The sequence below is a fragment of the Phocoena phocoena genome, chromosome 17 (genome assembly GCF_963924675.1).
Source record: "Phocoena phocoena chromosome 17, mPhoPho1.1, whole genome shotgun sequence".
Classification (NCBI taxonomy): domain Eukaryota; kingdom Metazoa; phylum Chordata; class Mammalia; order Artiodactyla; family Phocoenidae; genus Phocoena; species Phocoena phocoena.
In genome coordinates, this window is record NC_089235.1 from 43980856 (window position 1) to 44001883 (window position 21028).

The following is a 21028-nucleotide window of genomic DNA, read 5'->3' on the forward strand; positions in this document are numbered from 1 at the left end:
CATAAATCAATCAATGTGATACACCATATTAACAAATTGAAGAATAAAAACCATATGATCATCTCAGTAGATGCAAAGAAAGCTTTTGACAAAATTCAACACCCATTTATAATAAAAGCTCTCCAGAAAGTGGGCATAGAGGGAACCTACCTCGATCTAATAAAGGCAATATATGACACACTCATAACAAACATCATTCTCAATGGTGAAAAACTGAAAGCATTTTCTCTAAGATCAGGAACGAGACAAGAATGCCGACTCCCACCAGTATTATTCAACATAGTTATGGAAGTCCTAGCCACGGCAATCAGAAGAAAAAGAAATAAAAGGAATACAAATTGGAAAAGGAGAAGTAAACCTGTCACTGTTTGCAGATGACATGATACTAAACATAGAGAATCCTAAAGATGCCACCAGAAGACTCCTAGAGCTAATCAGTGAATTTGGTAAAGTAGCAGGATACAAAATTAATGCACAGAAATCACTTGCATTCCTATACATTAATGATGAAAAATCTGAAAGAGAAATTAAGGAAACACTCCCATTTACCATGGCAACACAAAGAATAAAATACCTAGGAGTACACCTACCTAGGGAGACAAGAGACCTGTATGCAGAAAACTATAAGACACTGATGAAAGAAATTAAAGATGATACCAACGGATGGAGAGATATACCATGTTCTTGGATTGGAAGAATCAATATTTTGAAAATGACCATACTATCCAAAGCAATCTGCAGATTCAATGTAATCAGTATCAAATTGCCAATGGCATATTTTACGGAACTAGAACTAAAAATCTTAAAATTTGTGTGGAGACAAAAAAGACCCTGAATAGCCAAAGCAGTCTTGGGGGAAAAAAACAGAGCTGGAGGAATCAGACTCCCTGACTTCAGACTATACTACAAAGCTAAGTTATCAAGGCAATATGGTACTGGCACAAAAACAGAAACATAGATCTATGGAACAAGATAGAAAGCCCAGAGATAAACCCATGCACCTATGGTCAACTAATCTATGACAAAGGAGGCAAGGGTATACAATGAAGAAAAGACAGTCTCTTCAATAAGTGGTGCTGGGAGAACTGGAGAGCTACATGTAAAAGAATGAAATTAGAACACTCCGTAACACCATACACAAAAATAAGCTCAAAATGAATTAGAGACCTAAATGTAAGACAGGACAGTATAAAACTCTTAGAGGAAAACATAGGAAGAACAGTCTTTGACGTAAATCACAGGAAGATGTTTTTTGATCCATCTCCTGGGGTAATGAAAATGAAAACAAAAATAAACAATGGGACCTAATGAACCTTCAAAGCTTTTGTACAGCAAAGGAAACCATAAAGAAGACAAAAAGACAACCCTCAGAATGGGAGAAAATATTTGCAAACGAATCAACAGATGAAGGATTAATCTCCAAAATATATAAACAGCTCATGCAGCTCAATACTGAAAAAACAACCAAATCCAAAAATGGGCAGAAGACCTTAGTAGACATTTCTCCAAAGAAGACATACAGATGTCCAAGAAGCACATACAAAGCTGCTCAACATCACTAATTATTAGAGAAATGCAAATCAAAACTACAATGAGGTATCATCTCACACCATTTAGAATGACCATCATCAGAAAACCTGCAAACAGCAAGTGCTGGAGAGGGTGTGGAGAAAAGGGAACCCTCTTTACACTGTTGGTGGGAATGTAAATTGATACAGCCACTATGGAGAACAGTATGGAGGTTCCTTAAAAAACTCAAAATAGAATTACCATATGATCCAGCCATCCCACTACTGGGCATATACCTAGAGAAAACGGTAATTCAAAAAGACATGCACCCCAGTGTTCATTGCAGCACTATTTACAATAGCCAAGTCATGGAAACAACCTAAATGCCCATCAACAGATAAATGGATAAAGAAGATGTGGTACATATCTACAATGGAATATTACTCAGCCATAAAAAGCAACGAAATTGGGTCATTTGTTGAGATGTGGATGGATCTAGAGACTGTCATACGGAGTGAAGTAAGTCAGAAAGAGAAAAACAAATATCGTATATCAACGCATATATGTGGAACCTAGAAAAATGGTACAGATGAACCGGTTTGCAGGGCAGAAGTTGAGACACAGATGTAGAGAACACATATATGGACACCAAGGGGGGAAAGCTGCAGGGGTGTGGCGGTGGTGTGATGAATTCGGCAATTGAGATTCACATGTATACACTGATGTGTATAAAATGGATGACTAATAAGAACCTGTTGTATAAAAAAATAAAGTTCTAAAATTTAAAAAAGCAAAATAAAGGGTTTTTTTTGGTTAACTTACGTGGAACCCAAATATCAGAGCAATTTACATAACCAAGCTGGTGCAAATGATTTTACGTGGTTGATTTGGGTATTTTGAGTATGTTGGCTATCTCCCACGTGGTACAACATTTATTGGTCTCAATTAATGTCTCGATTTGATCGTTATCAACTTCAACTCATCTATCCGACCGTGGAGCATGGTCCAGCGAGAAATCTCCAGCACAAAACTTCGCAAACCACTTTTGACACGTGCTATCAGTCACAGCACCTTCTTCATACACTGCACAAATCTTTTTTTTGTGTTTCAGTTGCGTTTTAAACCTTTCTTGAAATAATAGAGCATAATATGCCGAAAATGTTGCTCTTTTCCTTCCGTCTTCAGTATTAAAATGGCTACACAAAAATTCACCAATTTTGATTATTTTTTTAAATGCACACTGATATGACAGCTGTCACAATACAGTCTTAAAAAAGTTGTTTCAAATGAAGTTAAAGGCAACTAAGCACTACTAGAGTCATATTATGGAAAAACCAGTCAAAGATTTTGGCCAACCCAGTATATTTATGTACACAAACATAGGGTGCAATGGAAATATTTAGGGTATAGATAAATTAAAAATTATGTTGCCCACTGGGTCTGAAGTTGTGACCTAGACATCTTTGATCTTCATCATCTAGCATGGAGGTTAGGAAATACTTTCTGTAAAGGGCCAATTATTAAATATTTTAGGCTTTGCAAGCCATATATTTTCTCTTAAAGCTCTTCCACTTTTTTGATGTACTGTGAAATCAGCCATAAACCGTAAATAAACTAATGTTTGTGACTATGTTCCAATAAAACTTTATTTATAACAACAGATGGCACAGCCTCATTTGGCCAGCTCTGATCTGATACAGTGTCTGATTCATAATAGCCATTTATGTATTTACTGCACTGCATAAAAACTGAACTGCATAAAATCACACAGGGTTTTCAGAGATCAATAATCAGAATCGTAGAGTCATTGAAATGTAGAATAAGAAGCTACTTCTGATTTTTCTGGTCAAGCAGTCTATCTTTTTTGGGACATGGACGCTTGAAAATCTGTTGAAAAAGTTATAGACCCACATAGGCACATTTAAAATTTGCATGTGACTTTGGGGTATTAACATACTCACTGAAGTCTAAGCCTCTGATCTAGCTTATGTTTTGTGGATGAGAAATTGGAAACTTAGATATTTTGGTGTAGATGAGGAATACTTTATTATACTTTACAATACCTGTGGTATACATGAGGTATATATTATTAAATTATTAGTCATTTACTCAAGATTTTGTTTTCTGCAGAAAATATTGAATATTAAATGGAAGGGGTGTGTGTGTGTGTGTGTTTGCTTAATGCTTGCCACCTTAGGCTGTTAGGGCTTGGTTTTCTGTAAAAAATCTCTTGAAGGGAGTTTAATAATAGTTGGAGAGGGTATCAGATAATTTAAGAATATTTGTAATATATCAGCTGTTCGAGAGCCTGAGCCAAAAATGGCAATGTATTTTTATAGAAGATAGCACAGTCATTTCTTGTCTACTTGCCTGTGGGGAAGCTCAGCAATTTCAGCTATCTAATCACTGTTCCTTTCTGGAACATCTAAGAATAGAGAGAACCTTGTAGTAAATAAGAAAGAAATTCAGAGCTTATTTTACCTCTTCTATTTTTATGCTTTTACTGTTTTTAACATTTTCCATTAACATTTTCAGGAAAAACTTTGAAAAAACCCCAAAAAACAATGACCAGATGTGTAAGTTAAGTTAATATTAAGTGGTGGACACCTTAACTTCTAAATTTAAGGGGATTAGCAGGACAAAAGTGTTTGTTTTTTTTATGTACTAGTCAAGGCAGTGTTCTATCAGAAGCCCAGTTTCCTTTTATCTTGAGGCTCTGCTCTGCCCTACCCAGGCTTTGAATTATACTGCCTTCAGCCTTTTTTAAAAACATCTTTATTAGAGTATAATTGCTTTACAATGGTGCGTCAGTTTCTGCTTTATAACAAAGTGAATCAGTTATACATATACATATGTCCCCATATCTCATCCTTCTTGCATATCCCTCCCTCCCACCTTCCCTATCCCACCCCTCTAGGTGGTCACAAAGCACCGAGCTGATCTCCCTGTGCTATGCGGCTGCTTCCCACTAGCTAGCTGTTTTACATTTGGTAGTGTATATATGTCCATGCCACTCTCTCACTTTGTCCCAGCTTACCCTTCTCCCTCCCCGTATCCTCAAGTCCATTCTCTAGTAGGCCTGCAGACCTGCTTTCAGCCTTTTTAAGAGGAGAATCTGGAGAAGACCTATCGACTCCTTACTACCCCCAGGTTGGAAGTGGTATATATCCTTCTCAAATTTCATTGAGGAAAACTGTCTTCATGGATGTTATGTATATCTTAGAAGTCATATCTCAGAAACAATTCTACATTCTGGAAGGGGAAGCACAAAATATTGATGGATAGCTAGCCATTTTTGCCATACAGGTGTTCTTTCTCATTAATATATTGATCATTTTAAAAGTATGTTATGCTTTTGTCAATAACCTTCAATATATCTAACGTGTATATTTTGTTTATAACAGAAAAAGTGATAACTGGAGAGCTTTTATTTCATTCTAATAGATTGAGTTTCAAAACACTGCTTAATGGAGGCAGGCTGTTCAGTTCCCCCAAATCTTTATTGCTGTATGCTGGAGCAGCTAGTTGAAGGCTATTTTTGCCCTTAGAGAATTAATGGCTTAGTATACGAGATTTTGTAAACTACTAACTACAGTGCAAAACCAAAGCAAAGAGGAGCTCTAAGGAAACACAATTAATATTTTTGGGGTACTGAAAGAAAGGAGTGGTTATGTCCAGGTATTTGTGGCTTCTAAAACACAGAGGTAAAATGGAGAGGTAAGAAAAATTGGAAATGAAAGGATGGAAAATCGTATAGTAGACAAGCACTATCCAAAAATAACATAAAATCAGGCAAAATAAAACTTAAGGCAAAAGTATTGATGGACGTATATAATAGATGCTGAATTATAGTAAAAGGTACTGTTCTCCAAAAAATATATGATGGCTTTGTATGTACCTAACAACCTATGTTTGAAATGTGATAGATTAAGCAGACAAAAAAAAATACCCAAACTGGGTCTTTGAATAGCACAATTAACAAGATTATTTTATAGACACATGTAAAACTCTGCACCCAGCAGATAAGACAGTGTACATTCTTTTGATGCGCACAATGGATATGTATAGACATTGAAAAAGACTTGGTCAAAAAGGAATTCTTGACAAATTTCAAAGAGTCATTATCATAAAGACCATCCTCTCTGGCCACAATACAATTAAATTAGAATAATTACCGATATGTTTGGATTTACTTCTATCATTTTATTATTTGTTTTGTCTTTGTAAGCGCTGATTTTCATTCTTCTATTTCCTCTCTCGTGCTTACTGTTTACTTTTCAGTGTCCTGAAATAGCTGCTGCATACTTTCTTTCCAGGTTTTCTGGCTACCTTTAGTGAGAAAGAGTGGAATGTGCTTACTTTATCTTACGCAGAACCTGGAACCTGTTAACATTTTGATGTACAACCTTTTAGAGACTTTGGTTTCTTTATGTGTGTGTGTGTGCACATACACATATAGATTGTTTTTTGTAATTTGTGTTTTTTAATGTTAGGAACATGTTCTAAGGACATTCATTTTTTCATAATGTTATTTTAATCATTGGCATGTACTACATTGTGTAACTGTTCCATAGTTTGTTTAATCAGTCCCTTTTTGTTTGTTATTTAGGTTATTTTTCATTTTCTGTTTTGTAAAATGCTTTAACAAACATACTGGTAGATAAATCTTTGCACACACCTCTGTTTATTTCCTTAGGAGAAATTTTTATCAACTATAAAATCAAAATTTGTGAGTAATTTTAAGGTTTTGGCATGTGTAACCAAATTATTCCCTGTGAAAAATTTGTTAACAGTATTTTCTAACAAGCACATTTTTGGTCCAATGCTGTTTTTTATTATCAAAAAATATTTCTTTGAAACTTTTATAGACGGAAAATGCTATCATATCTTTTATTGCTAGCTGGAATTATCATTTTTTTAAACCATTCTCTTTTCATTTTGTTATGAAGAACAGCAAATTTTTGTATTTTGTTAGCTGATCTATATTCAGTATTTTTCAGTTATATCTTTTGGATTATCTGTATAAAAAACAGTCATCTTCATGTAACGGTGATTTTGTGTTCTTCTTGTAAGTACTTACACTTATTTCTCTTTTTTACCCTTCCTTAGTTGTTTAGAAATTCTCTGACTGTCTTAAATAATAATACTGGTAATAAGTATCTTCAACTCACAGCTATTTTCCTTAGCTCCTACAGTAACTGCCCTAAGTTATCTTTTAGTTACCAAAGCTCATGGATTTAAAAAAAAAAAAATTCTTGTATTACAGAACCTCTCTACTGCATTACCAATAAGGAATCCTTATTCTTAACCTTCTAAATAAGTTTTGTTTTGAAATAATTTCAACCTTACAAAAAAGGCAGGAACATTAGAGAGAACTAACTTTTCCTTTAACTATAAGTTGCCTATATTATGCTGCATAACCCCCCAAAATATTTTACACCAAAAATTTGATGAGGAAGTTTTTAGGTGCTGTAACCAAGTCATCAACCATGGAATCTCTGTTTTTGAGCAACTTGGCTTCCTAGTGACCATGTTAGGATAAACTGATTGCAAGTACTGTCTGTTTGTAACCCAAGTATTTGCCATACACTATTTAATTTAATCATATCAGATAAATAAATAAGATATAATCTTTGCTCTCTAGGATTTCATAGTTTAACAGAGAAGGTAATTATACATAAACATATACAAATGATAGGCTTATGAGGTAACATAAGCCCAAGAAAAGTGATACAGTCTCCTTAATGTTGATGTGTAGGGTGAGGCACATTGGAGAAGAGGATATAGGGCAGAGGACATTCATACTGGGCCTGAACAAGATGGGAGAATGGACAAAGTGTTTTACACAGAGGGAAGATCATGAGCAAAGTCAATGAAAATTCATAGTGGATTTTTTGGCCCTGTGGGCATTAGATGTATGTGTTTGGAGGAATGGCGTTTGTGGGTGGGAGAGAGTTGGATAATGATAAGAATTTCTGGAAAGGTTGACTAGTAGGAGGCTGTTGTTTTAGAGCCATCTAATATGACGTCTTAGAGATTCTTATCCGCAGAGTGACCTTGTGTTTTCAGATGCTTGTGGAATAGACCTGAATTACTGTTATTTCACTTGAACAGATATATTCCTAGGGAGTCTCTAAATATGGAGTGATGAGAGCTCTTAGATCTGCTGTTTTTTTTTTTTTTTTGGTGGTACGCGTGCTTCTCACTGTTGTGGCCTCTCCAGTTGTGGAGCACAGGCTCCGGATGTGCAGGCTCAGCGGCCATGGCTCATGGGCCCAGCCGCTCCACGACATGTGGGATCTTCCTGGACCGGGGCACGAACCCGTGTCCCCTGCATCAGCAGGCGGACTCTCAACCACTGCGCCACCAGGGAAGCCCAGATCTGCTCTTTGACATTTTTCTGTAGCAAACTTTGAACTAAGTTATTATGAGGGATTAAGGAGATAGTGTATCATTTATTCTGTTGGTTAGTTCCTGTTATTTTGGCATTGCGTGTTTTAATAGGAAAACATAAATAGTCTTCTGTAGAAGTAGTCCTTTTTAGATACTTGTTTCTTTTACTTTGGTGATTTGGCTTATTCATCTCAGCTTATATAATGAGAAACTGAGAGAAGATGTTAATAAGTAGATGAAAAATCCATCAGTAGGTTTTCTGTCAGTTACAGTACATTTACAGTATTATGTTTCTTTCGTTACTTTGCATTATATGTTTTCTCTGGTTCTGTCTCTGAGAGTTTTTTTTTTTTTCTGGGGCAGGGGAGACAATAAAAACTCATAAACTCTTAAGAGGATTTTATGAATTCTCTATTGATGACAGGTTTTTCAGAAATAGGAAAACCATTGTTAGTCATGCTTCTTGACTTCTCAGAAACTGTTCATTTTTTTTTTTCTTTTGTGGTACGCGGGCCTCTCACTGTTGTGGTCTCTCCCATTGCGGAGCACAGGCTCCGGATGCGCAGGCTCAGCAGCCATGGCTCACGGGCCTAGCCACTCCGTGGCATGTGGGATCTTCCCGGTCCAGGGCACAAACCCGTGTCCCCTGCATCGGCAGGTGGACTCTCAACAACTGCGCCACCAGGGAAGCCCGAAACTGTTCATTTTTAACATCTCTCTTGAGTAGTGATAGCATGGGGGAAATACACAGTTTAAGGTTGAACATTTTGATACTTAAAATTTCTTTTGGAAGCGTAATTTGTTAAGCATCATTTTAGCATCTACTCTCGTAAAATATTTGTTCCCTAAATTTATTGATATTTTGTATGTTAATTTTATAGCATATGGTAATTGGCACTCTAAAAGCTGCTAATATGAGAAAAACTTGAACTTAATCATTCTACCTTTTCTACTTGTATCCATTGGTAATTAATGAAGGAGTTGGTTTTTGCAAGCATTTGTGGTGGAATAAATTTAAGTAAGCTTTCTTCTAGCAGGCTTCAGTGTAGGTGTTAACAATGTCAGTTGCTGACAGAAGTTGATTCTATTTTGTCAGTAAAGTTCTGGTTTAAAGAATACAAGCAGTTAGTTATTTCATGAAATAGCTAAAATTTTAATTATTTTTTACATAGGTTTTATAGTGGAAAATGCATTTGAATAAAGTTTTTAATCTTTTTCTCCTTTGTCTTTTTAAATGCTGTTTAGGTTTAGTTTCACTTATATTTTCAATTATATTCCTCGGTAATGTATCTATATACACATTTATTGTGTGAGAAACTTGTGGGATTATGAATTCTCATCATGCTTTATCTGTTTTCTTTCTTTCCCTACTTTTCTTCATTGTGTTCTTTTTCCCCTTTTTCTTTAATAGTTTCTATGTTTTCTTCCTCAGTCATATTCTCCCCCTCTCCGTGTTTCAGTATTATACATTAGTAAGTGGAAATCATTGAATCCGTTATGATGGTCTTGTTTCTTCTATCTTTCTTCCTCCAGGCCTTGTTTTTGAATATCTTTATGGGTATTTAAAGTAGGAAGAGAAGACAGTAGCTGCAAAAAGAACCTTAAAGAAACTCTTTCCTCTTATGTATTGTATAATCAGTATATAGTAACATTGTTTCATTTGGGAAAGTGTTTATAAAATAGGCAGAAATCAGACAAAGTACTTGTAGATTAGGATAATCTTTGAATGGGATCTAGAATTATGTTGTTAAAAGGTATGGCTTCTATGGTTTCTCTTAGTATATGAAACTTCATTATATAGAACTTCTTTGTAATGGTTTTTGTTGGGATGGATCTGCTACTTATTAGCTGTGTCTCTTTGGCAAGCCTGTTTACTTATCTGAATGTTAGTTTCATCTTTGCAAAATATGATAAATGATACCTATCTTTCACATATATTAAGTTTAGTAACATTTTAAGAATAATTATTTATTGATAGATTTAACTTCTAATTGGATTCTTTTTTCCCCTATTTTACAGGTTATGTGCAGAGTCTGATTAGACGAGTTGTAAATAACGTAAATATTGTTATAAATAATCTCATACTAAAATACGTTGAAGATGATATTGTTCTTTCAGTCAATATCACTTCTGCAGAATGCTATACAGTAGATGAATTGTGGGATCGTGCATTCATGGATATTTCTGGTGAGTAAACGTCAAGAAGAGTATAGCTTTTTCTATTGTTGAAACAGTTGTCTTGCATTCTGAACCTTTTTTTGGGCCACCAGGCTCCTAGATAAATCTAATGAAAGCTTTATGCCTTCAGCCTGGAAAAATGCACATATGTAAAATTTAGCATACAATTATATGAATTTTAATTCTTTCTTACCAGTCACTTTCTTGCTTCAAATATTATATATAGTATTTTACAGTCCTGTGGGTTGAAGGAATAAAAATTAAATAATAGTTAAAATTTTGAATGTTTGTGAAAGAGGAAAGAGGACATGTTGCTTTTGCATAGTTCATTAATGGCAAAACAGTGTATCTGACTGATTTATTTTTTAGGTTTGTGTACTACAGAGCATATTTGGGATTTTTGGATAATCCCAAAGCCTCCTTTATTATGTGCTGCATTCTCCTTCTGCTTATAGTAAAAGAACTATTAAGTAATAATATAATTTAATAACTACCAAATATTTATTATTATTTTATTTATTATGTTCTACATGGAAGGTAGGCACTGTGTCAAGCCTTGAAATTAGAGCTCTGAAAAAAATACTGCTGTTTCCTAGTTTTGTCAGAAGACATAATAGTTAAATAAGGCACAACACTTGTTGATACATGTTCTGATAGGGTAAGCAGTGGGTATTTTTGGAAAATATATTAAGGAGACTATTGTGAACACCTTTTATTTGTGACTCGCCATTGTACCTAATTGTTAAAGGTGCTGGCACTAAAGTTAAGACTACCTGAGTTTGAATCCTGGCTCTCCCAACTTCATAGAGATGTATGACCTTGGGTGAGTTACTTCACTTCACTGTTTCTTTGTTTCCTCAAATACATACCACAGCATAAAAGTGTCTTATACATAGTCAGCACTCAGAAAATGAGCTATTATTATTATTTAAATTCATTTTCTCAGATTCTCATTACAATTCCATAAAGTGATATCCTTTCTCATTCGTTTAGTCATATGTTCATTTACTTATTTTAAGTCCTAGTTACAAGAAAGCAAAGTGAAATTGAGTCTCAAGGTTACTTGTCTTGTTAGGGCATACAAATAGGAACTAGAAGAATTGGAATATAGTTTTGTTTTTGTATGTTCTTTAATGTTTGACCTTCACATTTTAATAATGAAGAATAATCCTGATCTTGAAGCTCTGTTGTGAGGCATAAATAAGAGCATATGCAAAGGCCCAAATTTTGTTTCTGAGACATTTTCAATGCCTCCTTCTTATCCTCTGTGGAAATAAATATTTGGTTAAAATGCCAAAATAAAAAGTTATGAAAAACAGAAAACAAGCAGAACTGGATGATGCAGGATTGAATAAATGAGTTGAAATTTTAGGGGAAGAAATGGCATTTATAGTTTTTACATAGAAGTAAAGCAAATATTACTCTGGGAAGTTATTTATAATGAATTAGAAAGAGTCTTGGATTGGGAGTTAGGGGATCTTGGTTCACATCTTCCCTCCAACACTAACCTGGTGCAACCTTGGGTAAGTCATTTGTAAATGTGAATTATCATTACTGCCAACCTACCAGTGTGTTTATGAGAGTCAAGTTTGATACCACATGAAAGCTCATGATGATGGTGGTGGTAAAGACAGCAAAGAGTATTTTCCATTTATTGAGTGAGTGCTTGTTAACTGCTGCGCCTGGTGCTGTTTATGTTTTTTGTTTTTGTTGTTTTTTTAGTTAATTATCTTGTTTGAATCCTTTAGCTTCTGAGGTAGATACTGTTTCCCCTTTTATTAATTTTTAATGCAACATTTGGTACTTAAAAGGATTTATGTAACATACACTTGTTATAACACAATATAATGAACGCTTACCCTTTAAGTAACTAGAACATTAACAGTTTGCCCCTTCCAATGTATTTTTCCCTGTCCTATTCCCTTGCTTCCTCCTAGAGTTAACTGCTGTATTAAATTTTATCATTTAATTGCTTTAAAAAAGTGCTGTAAAAAGGAATGAAGTCCTGATACATGCTAAAACATGGATGAATCTTGAAAACATTATGCATACATGTAAGCATTTCTTTAGGGCATATATAGTACTTAGGAGTGGGTTTGTTAGTTGGGAGGATATGCAAATATTTGCATTTTCAAAATAATGCAGAATCATTTTCCACAGTGCTTGTTAGATAGACATAGTTATTATCCTCATTTTATAGATTAAATTGTAGTACATTATGTAAAGTAAGTACCAGAAGCAGAATTCATTTTGTATCTTTTTAAGATAGTTTTTGTTATATTTGTATTGAAGAAAAATATTTTTCAAAGCTTAATAATTTCCTCTCTCACTGAAAAATTTTCTAGGATATCCTTGAAATATCACTTAATATTCTTATAGCATAATGGATAAGAACATGTGCTCTGGAGTAAGCTTGTCAGAGTTTGAATTACACCTCTGCTCTTTATAAACTGTCTAACATTACAGATTATTTACCCTTACTGTGCCTTTGTTCCACAGCTTTTAAACAGAGCCATATAAATATTATAAGAGATAATGGATGTAAAAGATTTAGTGTAGTGTCTAATAGCAAATACTCAGTGAATTATAATTATTATAAAGAGAGGGAAGGAAGCATCTAGCTGGTTTCTTTCATTTCTTGTCCTATTATGATAATTTCTTTAATTTATGTACATGTATATAACAGTAACTAAATCATTTATTTGATTTCAATTAATTTCAAAATGAAATTATATGGTGTTTGTTCTTTTCAACTAACAGACAAATTTGAAATTTATTGGCTGAATAAAACTTTACTGTTTTCATACATGTGCATACTCTTTATACTTCTTAAAAACTTAAATCCAAAAAAAGAGAAGATAATTAAATGTTGAATTAATTAGAGGTTGCCAGGATATATTCAGAAATAGAAAGTATAGTTTATTGTTTTGAAGATTCCAATGGCCATAGCACGTGGATAGTTGCTAGCTGAAAGTCACTGACCAAGTAGATTTGGGCCTAATGTTCACCTAGGAATTGCTTATTAGTTAGGAATAAATTTGCTAAAGGTTTTATTTTCTAGTTTGATACTTTACCAGCAATTGTTTCCATTTTTATTCCCTTGAAAACAAACTTTATACCATTACTGGTAATTTTGTAATTTCTTCATTAGTTATTATTTAGAGGTGTGCTGGCCACTAGAATACTCTGTGATGATGGAAATGTTTTATTTTTTACTGTCCAGTACCCTAGCCACTAACTGTATGTGGCTTTTGAGTACATGAAATGTGCCTAATGTAACCAAGGACCTGAAATTTTAGTTTTATATAATTTTAGTTAATTCATAGGTAAATTTAAATAACACCATATCGATGGTGGCTACCATACTGAAGAGTGCAGTTTTTGAGAGTAGCAGTAAGTTTTTCAGTGTAAAATAAATGTTAAATGAGCGACTGTTACTCAAAATATTTTTTTAATGTGGTTTTTCAAGAATTTTATTTATTTTTTGCAGTACGCGGGCCTCTCACTGTTGTGGCCTCTCCCGTTGCGGAGCACAGGCTCCGGACGCACAGGTTCAGCGGCCATGGCTCCCGGGCCTAGCTGCTCCGTGGCATGTAGGATCTTCCCAGACTGGGGCATGAACCCGTGTCCCCTGCATTGGCAGGCGGACTCTCAACCACTGCGCCACCAGGGAAGCCCAAGAATTTTATTATTGTTATTTAATATTACATTGCAGATAGTGAAATGTAGCAAAATTTTTCATAAAGTTTGTCTTAAATTTGTAGTTAGGTGTCAAGCAAATTGGGAGCAAGCTGTTTCGTTTCTTTAGGCTCTATTTGATTCTTTGTACATAAAATGGGGATTATTGTGCCTAAGGTTGTTGGAAGATATAAATGATATAATAAATGAAAAGTTCTTTTATAGGTTCTGACATCATGTATTAAATGAGCTATTAATCTTATTTCTGCTATTATTTTTATTACTGTTATACTAATAAATAATTGACTTTTTTTCCTCTAACTTTACTTTCTACTTAAAATGTTTTTCTTTCCTTTTTAGCAACTGATCTGGTGCTGAGAAAGGTTATCAATTTTTCTGACTGTACAGTTTGTCTTGATAAACGAAATGCTAGTGGTAAAATAGAATTTTACCAGGATCCTTTATTGTACAAATGTTCCTTCAGAACACGTCTGCATTTTACATATGATAACCTAAATTCCAAGATGCCATCTGTTATTAAAGTAGGTGTTTCTTTTTCTAATAGTTGAGTTGCATGTTTCTACCTTATTGACTTTCATGCATGCTAATTATTATTAAAAAGCAAAGAAGAAATTAACCTCATAAATATATAAACCATTATTTTTTGTAAAAATGTTTTATTTATAACTTTTATGTTAATTGTTACATATTATAACTTTTTGTATTGTGTGTTCTAATAGAGGTATTTTGGGGACATCTTTTTTTTTGTGACTGTAGTTTCTTTTTTAGTTTGTCTACCTGATTAGTGTTTTTCTCTTCAAGTATATAGAAGAGATCATATCAAAAAGTGTATTTATATCCATGGTGGACTGAAGATCAATCTTTATTTCAATCCTTATAAATTGTTTATGTGATAGCAATAGTTATTGACCCTTATCTTTCTTAGGTAACTTTACAAGACTTAAATTTGCTTATCTAATATCTTAGTTTATTGGTTTAGGAAATTTTAGCTTTTTATCTGTGGTTTCAAAATGTAATTACAATTTTCTGTCAATGGGAATTTTTCAGTAATGTCTTTTTTTTTGTTTTTAGATGAGCTTTATTTATTTATTTAACGTTTTTATTGGTGTATAATTGCTTTCCAATGGTGTATTAGTTTCTGCTTTATAACAAAGTGAATCAGTTATACATATATCCCCATATCTCTTCCCTCTTGGTCTCCCTCCTTCCCACTCTCCCTATCCCACCCTTCTAGCTGGTCACAAAGCACTGAGCTGATCTCCCTGTGCTATGCGACTGCTTCCCACTAGCTATTTTACATTTGGTAGTGTATATATGTCCATATGTACACTACCACTCTTTCACTTTGTCCCAGCTTACCCTTCACCCTCCCCATGGCCTCAAGTCCATTCTCTAGTAGGTCTGCATCTTTATTCCCGTCTTGCCCCTAGGCTCTTCATGACCACTTTTTTTTTTTTTTTAGATTCAATAAATATGTGTTAGCATACGGTATTTGTTTTTCTCTTTCTGACTTCACTTTGTATGACAGACTCTAGGCTCTAGGTCCATCCACCTCAGTACAAATAACTCAATTTCGTTTCTTTTTATGGCTGAGTAATATTCCATTGTATATATGTGCCACATCTTCTTTATCCATTCATCTGTCGATGGACACTTAGGTTGCTTCCATGTCCTGGTTATTGTAAATAGAGCTGCAGTGAACATTGTGGTACATGACTCTTTTTGAATTATGGTGTTCTCAGGGTATATCCCAGTAGTGGGATTGCTGGGTCGTATGGTTGTTCTATTTTTATTTTTTTAAGGAACCTCCATACTGTTTTCCATAGTGGCTGTATCAATTTACATTCCCACCAACAGTGTATGAGGGTTCCCTTTTCTCCACACCCTCTCCAGCATTTATTGTTTGTAGATTTTTTGATGATGGCCATTCTGACTGGTGTGAGATGATATCGCATTGTAGTTTTGATTTGCATTTCTCTAATGATTAATGATGTTGAGCATTCTTTCATGTGTTTGTTGGCAATCTGTATATCTTCTTTGGAGAAATGTCTATTTAGGTTTTCTGCCCATTTTTGGATTGGGTTGTTTGTTTTTTGATATTGAGCTGCATGAGCTACTTGTATATTTTGGAGATTAATCCTTTGTCAGTTGCTTCATTTTGTTCTCCAAGGTACTGGTAAATATTTTTAATACGTATAGTTATTCTCTAAGTGTAAATCTTGTGTTCTTTTATTGCATAACAGTTTTCGGTACCTCTTGTCTGTCTGTCTACCTATTTATCTCTCTTTGAAGAAGAATTCACACAGTGACTTGTGATCTTGTTAACTAAGTTTTAATGTGGAATGAATTTTTATTATTGAATTACAGGCTTTTGTACTATAATGGAAAAGCCAGCCCCAAGTCTGAACACTGGGATTGACTACTGTGCCTGTTTGGGCATGGCTGTATAAATTATGTATTATTTTTACATTAGGTTTTTTTTTTTTTTTTTTTTTTTTTTGCGGTGTGCGGGCCTCTCACTGTTATGGCCTCTCCTGTTGCGGAGCACAGGCTCCGGATGTACAGACTCAGCGGCCATGACTCACGGGTCCAGCTGCTTCGGGACATGTGGGATCCTCCCGGACCAGGGCATGAACCTGCGTCCCCTGCATCGGCAGGCGGACTCTCAACCACTGTGCCACCAGGGAAGCCCTACATTACGTTTTTTAAAACATAAAACACTTGCTATTTTATGTAGCTTTATTGTACTTAAGTTTCTATTTATATATGAAATACACCCATTTTTCTTTGGTAGTGCTCAGTCATGAGTATGTTTTTTTTTTTTCCTTATGCATCCTACAGTGCACATTGTTTAAATTCTGCTACTTTTCCCTTCTATTTTTGAATTAGCTTCTTAGGCAAAGATAAGCATGGAAAAGTATTAATTCAAAAGTAATTATGCCACTGTCTCAGGACAGTGGACTTACTTTCCTTCTTTGACCTTGAATCTACTAGTAAAGTTGGGGACTGTTAAGGGTGGATTCAAGATATATTTTGAAAGCAAGTAATGGATATAGGGAAGCCTTACTATATAAAAAAATCTTATTGATCATTAATACAGATTTAATTGTCCATTCTAGGATGTGGCTAACTTAGAGGAAAGTAAAAATAAGTGAACTTGAGGAAAACTTAGTGTTGGCATATAAGTTTTTCTCAAAACTGACTAGCCGTGATATTTAATGTAAAAAGTACCTTTAAATAAACTTGTTGACAGGTGGTTTTTGACTTTTGTAATCACTGAGTGTGAGGTACCATTATTCTTAACTGAAATTAAATTTTGAGGTTTTTTTTTTTAGTACTACTGTGATGTAAGATTTACTGTTTCGAATTAGACCCATCATTCTTCCACCTCTTAGTGCTTGGAAATAAGTATTAAATGGACATGGTTAACCTCATTGATCACCTGAAAGACAGGGAATTTCCCAGAATGTTCCAGACACCCTAATTATTTGTCTAAGACTCTCACATATGTTCAAGTGGCTTTTGAGTTTATTTGTATTTTGGGTGGGCTTTTTGTAATTTTCTATCTTTCGTGAGTAATAAATATGTCTTTAGAGATTTTATCATCTATGAGATGTAGAGCTTAGGGTATGTAATTTATTTAACATTTCCCCTGTTTTTGAAAATTTACTTTTTCTTAACAGTTTTTCAGAGGAATGAAATTCTACATATAAATCTTTGACCACATCTCTGATTAATTCCTTAGGAGAGATTTCTGTAATTGCAAATATCTTATTAATGGGTTTAAACTTTTTTAAGCCCTGTAATCTGTACTGCAAAATTGTTTCCAGAAAGGTTTAACCAGTGTATATGCTCATGAACATTAGGGGAGTGCCTATATTACACTCCTGCTATCCTTAAATATGATCATGTTTTAAAAAAGCCAAGCTGTTCAGCAAAAATAATACAAATTAATATTTATTTGATTATTGTCAAAGTTAGATTTTTTTTTTTTAAAGAAGATGTTGGGGGTAGGAGTTTATTAATTAATTTATTTTTGCTGTGTTGGGTCTTCGTTTCTGTGCGAGGGCTATCTCTAGTTGTGGCAAGTGGGGGCCACTCTTCATCACGGTGCACGGGTCTCTCACTGTCACGGCCTCTCTTGTTGCGGAGCATAGGCTCCAGACGCGCAGGCTCAGTAGTTGTGGCTCACAGGCCTAGTTGCTCCGTGGCATGTGGGATCCTCCCAGACCAGAGCTCGAACCCGTGTCCCCTGCATTAGCAGGTAAATTGTCAACCACTGCACCACCTGGGAAGCCCAAACTTAGATTTTTGAAAATATGTTCACTGGCCATTATTTTCTCTTTGAAAAATTCATTCAGGTTCTTTGTCAGTTTTTCTATTGTGGGTTAACTTTATTGATTTTAAAGATATTTACATGTATGTGTGTGTGTGTGTGTGTGTGTGTGTGTGTGTATATATATATATATATATAGTGTGTAAAGTATCTTATATGTTTAAGATATATATGTTGGTGTGTACAGTATTTTAAGCATATACATACATACATACACACACAGTTGACACTGGTTTTGCTAAGACAGCTTATCACTGGTGCTGTTGGTACTGTATGGTATTTAAAGGGTATGGCAGAGAAATCTCAAATTGAATAAGAGCTTGGCCGGCCTGCGGTGCCCGCCCTCTCAACCTGTCCCCCATTTCAGGGTCTAGTCAGTGTATGATTTTTAAGTCAGTTTTAAGAAACCTGTACTCATATTTGAATATGGTATTTTACACCGCCCCACACAACTGTCTTCCCCTTCAAGTAGGGTTTTTTGTGCCTTTAGCCCTAAAAATATGATGATTACCATTACTTCTTTTTCATGTTTCATAGACATTCAAATACCAGTTAGTTAAAATAAACCTTCCAGGAGACTTGTCTTTATGGCTTAATTGGTTTTATTCCGTGTTTATCTCACAGCAGGAAATCATTACACTGAGGCTGTCTTTATATTGAATTGATGTCTCATTCTATAAGGAGAACTTAGATTGAACTGCTTTGTGCCTTGTTGATAATAATTAATCTTATTTCTTATAACTGATTCATGTTATAAGTTTTATACTATGTTTAAATCTTTTATTTAAAGTTGGTTTGAGAAATATTCCTGATCATGTTTTCACTTGGTTTTCCATATTTGACAATAATCATTTTACCATGTGCATACTTAGATAGTTATAATGTTAGTAATTTACTCAACAACATGTTTTTAGGATGTGTGTGTATTCTTTTTGGTTCATAAAGCTGAAAAGGGTGATTAAAGTCTTACTAAAATGACATGAAACTTTTGTTCTTAGTTGTGACAGATTTTTATGGTGTTTGTTGGAGTACTGTCGTACTCTTAACATTATAAGGTGGGTAGTTTGGTAACAAAAACTTTTGGGAAAAGTTATCTGGAAATCCAATGTGACTGTATCTTTTCATTATCATTTCTATTTCCACTTATATAGTTTGGATTAATATAGTTTCTATCTAAAGTGTATTGATCATCATAGAAAAATCTGTTTAAATTCCTAAGATTTTAAGCTGTTATTTTGGCTTAAATATTAGAAATGTTGGGACATTACTGTTTCTCCTATGGTTTCCATTTTAAGACTTAACATTTCTCTACTTATGCTAAATGGTACTCCCTTTGAATATGCTTTTGTTGATGTTTTTGTTTTTTTTCAAAATACAGATTCATACCTTAGTAGAGAGTTTGAAACTTTCTATCACTGATCAGCAGTTGCCTATGTTTATCCGTATAATGCAACTTGGGATTGCTCTTTACTATGGAGAAATAGGAAATTTTAAAGATGGAGAAACAGAAGAGTCTGCCTGTCACAATAAAGATATGTTAGGAAACATTACAGGTAAATATAACAAAAACTTTTATAACTATTGTTTTTACGAAGTGTTTTCACTATGTGAAACTGTGAAAACTACAACATTAGATTATGTTTTGCAGTGTTCTAATATGATGGGGTGTTTTTTTTTTTTTTTTTTTTTTGTGGTACGCGGGCCTCTCACTGTTGTGGCCTCTCTCGTTGTGGAGCACAGGCTCCGGACGTGCAGGCTCAGCGACCATGGCTCACAGGCCCAGCCGCTCCACGGCATGTGGGATCCTCCTGGACCAGGACACGAACCCGTGTCCCCTGCATTGGCACGCGGACTCTCAACCACTGCGCCACCAGGGAAGCCCCATGATGGGGTGATTTTATTTTGCTCGTTTGACACTAATTTTTTTCTTTCCTACATTTTGCATACTATTCTGACTTTCTATTTTCTACATGTTAAAAAGAACTTGAATATTTCTAATAGGTATAAGTGTTTGAAATATACATTACATAAAAGTTAAGGCAGTCCAACCTCAAGATTTCCTAGTAAATTATAGTACAGTTGAACCTGAACAGCATGGATTTGAACTGTGCAAGGTCCACTTGTAGACAAATTTTTTTCAGTAAATACGTACTGCAGTACTACATGATACATGGTTGGTTGAATCCTCAGCTGCAGAAATGTGAATATGATGGAGGGTTGACTGTAAAGTTATATCTGGATTTTCAACTTGCACCTCTAACTGCCTTATTGTTCAAGGAACAACTATATTGATAATTTTTCTGCAGGGTCTCAGCAAGAGTTATTATAACTAATTAAGTTATTTATACTTAATTATTTTATGTAATTATAATTGACTATAATACGTAATTATATGCTTCATTGAAGGATACCTACTTAATTAATTGGAGCATTACTTAAAGAAGTATATACTTCATTGAAAGATACTTAGCAGGTTAATTTCAGTTATTCAATTCATTATACTTTTACTAAAGCCTACTGTGTGTAAGACATTATTGCTGGGAATGTGGTAGAATGTAGAGATAAGGAAATGTGGGAAAATAGAGACAAATTCTCTTCCCTTAAAATCTTAATATACAGTGGAGTGGACAGACATGTGAACAGTTAGTTAAGCATGATGTATGGTAGAATGATAAGATGTTTGTTTAATAAAAGTATGAGTGATCTGAAGTAGAAAAATGGTGCACGGGATGATTGGCTTTGACTTGTGTTGGGTCTGAGACTCAGGAAAAATTTGGAGAAGATGATGATTAACTTCCATAGTTTGAGCCTTTAGAAAAGGGCATTTAAAACTTAGGAACAAATAATCTTATTTAAAAAAGGGCAAAAGACCTGAATAAACATGTATCCAGAAAAGATACACAGGTGTCCAAC

The 21028-nt window shown here is 34.5% G+C and overlaps 1 protein-coding gene across 3 annotated transcripts in view; it reads left to right on the plus strand.

The window, feature by feature from the left end:
* VPS13B (vacuolar protein sorting 13 homolog B) overlaps positions 1–21028 on the plus strand; it is an 818081-nt gene that overhangs the window by 50500 nt on the left and 746553 nt on the right. For all 3 annotated transcript variants that reach the window (XM_065895774.1, XM_065895773.1, XM_065895775.1), the window contains exons 4-6: positions 9922–10089; positions 14119–14300; positions 19494–19668. In XM_065895774.1, coding sequence (XP_065751846.1) covers positions 9922–10089; positions 14119–14300; positions 19494–19668 — 525 coding nt within the window. The remainder of the gene's footprint in view (positions 1–9921; positions 10090–14118; positions 14301–19493; positions 19669–21028) is intronic.